This window comes from Amblyomma americanum, chromosome 1 (genome assembly GCF_052857255.1).
Source record: "Amblyomma americanum isolate KBUSLIRL-KWMA chromosome 1, ASM5285725v1, whole genome shotgun sequence".
Lineage (NCBI taxonomy): Eukaryota > Metazoa > Arthropoda > Arachnida > Ixodida > Ixodidae > Amblyomma > Amblyomma americanum.
The window spans coordinates 96,786,076-96,791,257 of NC_135497.1; the positions used below are offsets into that span (position 1 = coordinate 96,786,076).

The 5,182-nt window shown below is 42.8% G+C and overlaps 1 protein-coding gene across 1 annotated transcript; it reads left to right on the plus strand.

Annotated features, from left to right (window-relative positions):
* Positions 1 to 957: 957 nt before the first annotated feature.
* Positions 958 to 4,504, plus strand: Fen1 (Flap structure-specific endonuclease 1). Its single transcript, XM_077645552.1, has 9 exons — positions 958 to 1,215; positions 1,305 to 1,407; positions 1,476 to 1,642; positions 1,821 to 1,930; positions 2,250 to 2,386; positions 2,479 to 2,545; positions 3,613 to 3,744; positions 4,277 to 4,363; positions 4,436 to 4,504. Exons 1-9 carry the CDS (start codon positions 1,134 to 1,136, stop codon positions 4,502 to 4,504), a joined length of 954 nt encoding a protein of 317 aa, XP_077501678.1. The 5' UTR covers positions 958 to 1,133.
* Positions 4,505 to 5,182: the final 678 nt, after the last annotated feature.

The following is a 5,182-nucleotide window of genomic DNA, read 5'->3' on the forward strand; positions in this document are numbered from 1 at the left end:
AGTGTTTTTTAATTAAAATAATAATAAAAAGGAAGGAAAGATTTTTGCTAGCCCTGGCATCTGCCATCGACACTGAAGCACCTGAGCTGGGGCAGCGGAAATAAAGGATAGCAGGCCGAATGGAGAAATGAAATGAAAGAGGTGAGGAGACAGGAAGAGAGGATAGGGGGAGAGGTAATATACACAAACAATTTACACAATAAGAAATGTGTCCAGGTTGTGCGCATGATTAGTTCATGATGGAGCAATAAAAACACACGCGCACAGTACTATGTTGACAACAACTGGAGTAGGGCGTCCAGTTGTTAATCGTCCAAGGTAGAACTCGCGGAGCATTCGCCACTGCGTGTAAATACCTGGCGGAGAGCAGTCGGGACGTTGATCAATTTAGCCCGTCTGTCGGTTTCAATAGCCGAACGATGGTTGCGCAGTTTGCTTTTGTGTCACGTGAGGCATGAAAAAACGTCCATATAATCGCTTCTTCATCGTTTTAATTTACAGCAGTGCTGAAGCCAGCCTTCATCAAGAGCTGGAATGACAACGAATGTGGAAGCAAGGATTATATTGCAGTTTTTATGCCTCACGTGACCTGTAAGTACATGTGACGTTACAGCCCTCGCTCAATTGTTGAAGCCGAAACCGAAACAGCACGAAAAAGAAATGCGATTATAAATTATTTAGCGATCGTAGGAGAATACTAGGTAATAATCCATGTATAATAATGCCTTACGCATCTTACAAACAAGAAAACACGCACCTTAAATTTAGGTGCCTATGCTTATTTACCTAAAATAAAGAAAATATTTTAAATAATGCAATTCACTCTATTTTATGGCATGTTTGATAATAATAATTTCATAATTTTTTATTAAGATTGTTTACGTTACATGGGCCATAGAGTATTTAGAAACACTGTAATACTATCATCATCATCAAGAAACTGCGTTGTTTTGGCGGGAGCGCGTGCGCGATTGACTCTGCGACGCGGTATAGTTGTGAGAGCTGCTGCGCTCTTGTTGCAAAGGAAGATTTGGGAAGTTGCGGCAGTTCTAGTTGTTTTTAGGCCTGGGCAGCTTGGATAGTGTTTTGTGAGGTTTTCATCCCCCGGGTGATTCTTGATAAGGTCATTCAGGATGGGAATTACGGGTTTAGCGAAGGTGATCGCTGACAATGCTCCGGACGCGATTAAGGAATCTGAAATTAAGAACTACTTCGGTATATCCTCTTTCCAATGTCCGTCAAGTTTTAATTTAAGATTGTTTTGTGAATAAGCCTGTGCTTACTCTTGTGCCATGCTTTTCCAGGAAGGAAAATCGCAATCGATGCTTCGATGTGCTTGTACCAATTTCTGATCGCGGTGCGTCAGGAAAACAACATGCTCACTAACAGTGAAGGGGAGACAACAAGGTGAGCACGTGTAGACGGCGTTCGATGACGCGAGTTAATGTGAGCGCATGTTTCATTTCTTTCGGCAGCCACCTTGTTTGGTTCTTCTACAGAACCATTCGTATGATTGAAAACGGCATCAAACCAGTTTACGTGTTCGATGGAAAACCGCCGGGTATGAAGTCATCGGAGCTTGAAAAACGCCAAGAACGCAGGGAAGCAGCAGAGAAGGAGCTTGAGAAGGCAGAAGAGGCAGGCAGGTGGCTTTTTACAGAGTGTCATGCATGTGTTGTGTCGTTTACGACATATTTACTAGCCGCTTACTGCGGAGAAATGACTGGTCTACAGAGCGATTATAATGTGCTCATGTTTCATCATGTTATGTGATGACATAGACGACGATTATTCATGCCTTTCTCGCTTGTTCTCTTTAGGAAACCAGGAGGAAGTCAACAAATTCAGCAAGCGACTTGCGAAAGTGACCAAGCAACATAGCGAAGACTGCAAGAAACTTCTGAGCCTCATGGGCGTCCCATTCATTGAAGTAAGCTGACATTTGATGGTCACATTTTATTGATTTGACCACGAACCTGTAACTCGCGCTCAAAGTTATGACGAGAATTGTTATACACATTTGTGAACAAGACATGATACTTGATCGGTGTTGATTCTTGTTCACAAAATTCCATTTCAAGTGCATTTTGGCCATCATCCATGTGTGCAAGCTAAACGTTTTTTAAACTGCACCTAGTTTATGTAGTAGCAGGAATACTGTGTTGTCTAGTTGTTCATGTTTTTACAGGCTCATTGTTGTATGCGTGTGTGACTTGTACCATGCTTTTCTGCTTTTCTATCGTTTTTAGGCTCCATGTGAAGCTGAAGCTCAGTGTGCAGAGCTTGTAAAGGGTGGCAAAGTGTATGGAACTGCAACTGAGGACATGGATGGTTTGACTTTTGGCACTAACGTTCTTCTTCGCCATATGACTTACAGTGAAGCTCGGTAAATGGCTTTGTCATATAGCTTTGTTTTCCTCGTGCCGTTACATACGACTGAGGATATGATGCCAGTGATCTCTTTATGCATCATTGCAGCAAAATGCCCATCAAGGAATTCAGCCTTGAAAAAGTCCTGAGTGGGCTTGAAATGAATCGCAACGAGGTATGTGATTTTGTAAAGACTACAGTCGAACCCCGCTACAACGAACGCCGCTTCAACGAAATTTTCGCTTCACCGAAATATTTCAGATTCCCCGTCAACTAGCCATAGAAAACAATGCATGCTAGTTCTCGCCACAATGAATTACCTTTTCAGGTGCGTTTCCGCTTCAACGAAATTTTTGTTCAGTGGAGATGGGCTTAACATTTATTTTACTACAAAACAAGCATAATGTTACCCGTCCGCACGTTCATGGCATTTAATTTCACTGAAAACTCTTGCTGGAATCGATGTGTGCCCCACAATGCGTCGAGTGCGAATGGGTGGTGCCATTCGATATCGTCCATCACATCGACAGAGAAGCGCAGAGGAGCCGGCCCGACGCAGTGCGATTGTCCGGTGTTTCATTTGTGTTAGTGTGCTAGATTCGACGCCAGCACGGCTACGCCGTGCAGAAAGCGCAGGTTCCTTTCTTTAGAGGATAAAGCACGCATAATCCGAGAGGCCTCAAGTGGGAGGAAGAAAGGTGACATCGTCTGCATTGCATGTGATGGAATCATTTGACACCATTCATACTTTCATTGGTGTGCATGACGACGACATCGCGATGCAGTTGTTGGCCGAGTGTGAAACTCGCACACAACGCTGATGTCCACTTAAAGGACGCAAGCCAAGATGACCGAATTTTTTGGAAATAAATGGTATTTTTGAACAGTGTAGTCATACCTGTTTTTTGGGCTGATTTCGCCACAATGAAATTTCCGCTTCAACGAAATTTTTCGCGCACCCTGTGAATTTCGTAGTAGCGGGGTTCGACTGTATTGTTCACATGTGAAGCACTTTTAACACATATGTTTATGAGCCTGAGAGTGTTCTTCTGTGGTGTGCAGCGCTGGCATATGACCAACAACAACACGGAGGAGACGCAACTGCGCTGACCCAGTTGTGTTTCCTCCTTGTTCTGGTCCGTTGTCTGCCAGGGCTGTGCACCACAAAATGACTGAAAATAACCAGCTAGCTAAGCAGTTCAGTTTACTGAGAGTACCTGATCTTGACATGCTGTTTTACAGTTTATAGATCTTTGCATCCTGCTTGGGTGTGATTACTGCGAAAGCATTCGAGGAATTGGACCAAAACGTGCATTGGAACTCATCAAGCAGCACAAGTGCATTGAAAAGATCATTAGCTCAATTGACACCAAGGTATGCTTGAAACCTATGCAAATCTCATCTAGAATGTTAATATGCTACAGCATTAATGCAGGCTTGATGCCTGCTTTTTGATTGGGAGGTGCTTCTTTGGTATAAGTGTATAGTGAAAAAGTGACTTCGTTTAAAGGCCAGAATGTTTGTTTTTGTTCTGTTTATGCTTTTGTTCTTATTAGAAGTACTGCAGTGAACAGTTACTTTCAGCAGGCTGTTTTTTTTTTCTATGCAGCTGTTTTGGTACAATAGCATTTCTGTAGCCTGCCGTCATTTTGCTGTACAAGGCCATTGCACCTGAGGTGAAAACCTGTTCTTCAGCCTTGTGATGGTGCCCGGTCAATGTTTTTAGACATTTGGATAGGTATCTAACTGCGTGTGACATCACTAATTAGTGCAGTCAGCTGTCTTGTAAGTTTGTTTAGTGTCTATAACCTGCTCAAAAACTGGTCCAACACATTTTCCACAGTTTTATATTGTACAAATACTCTTGAGTAGTTAGATGCATATTGAAAGGATGTGTTACTTCTAGAAGTATCCTGTGCCTGAAGACTGGCCGTACAAAGAAGCCCGTCAGCTTTTCTTGGAGCCCGAAGTTACTGCAGCTGATGAAGTTCAAGTAAGGCTATATAAAGCATTTTCAGTACATGGTTATTGACTCAACTGGCATTATTTGGCATTGATTTTCCAGCTGAAATGGGGTGATCCCGATGAAGAAGGCCTTGTCAAGTTTCTTTGTGAAGAGAACGGCTTCAGGTGATTCTGCTTGCTGCTTTGTATTTTTCTAGAGCAGGTTTGGTCTCGTTAGTAGCACATTGTGTTGTGCTTGATTTGGACAAAAAAACTTGCATGCAAAAATTTGATTTTAGAGGCAAGATAATGCAGCATGTATTCGAAGCTGTTGTCAGAAACGTGCCTGTCTGTAAACTCTGCACTGGTACACTCCTAAATGATAGCCATTTAGGAATACAGTAAGGTTACTGGCCTCTGAAGAACTGACGAGGTGCAACAAAGAACTGACGAGGAAGTGCAAAAACACAAGGGTGTTCTGTCCACTTCTCTGCTGTATTCTTGTGTTTTTGCGCTTCTACACCTCGTCATGACTTACCAACAGGCCCAAATTGCTACTCCTCTGAAGAACAAAACTTTAGGCGAGTTGGTTGCTATTTGACGTGGTTACAACAGTACAAAAGACAAAGGTCTTTGAAGAAGGGCAAGACAGCACAGCGTGTAATCATGCCATCTACTAATCTAAGGTACATAAACGCATTTGGGAGGTGCATGCGCACACTGGGCTGAAACAGTACAAACACAATCTAATCGAAATGGGGAAAACTATTCCTTATATACATTTTTTTCTTTTTTGGACAAGGCAAGTGATGTCGTGCTTACACAAGCATGCAGCCATGAACCGAAGGGTGCACTTTGTTGTTCCCAG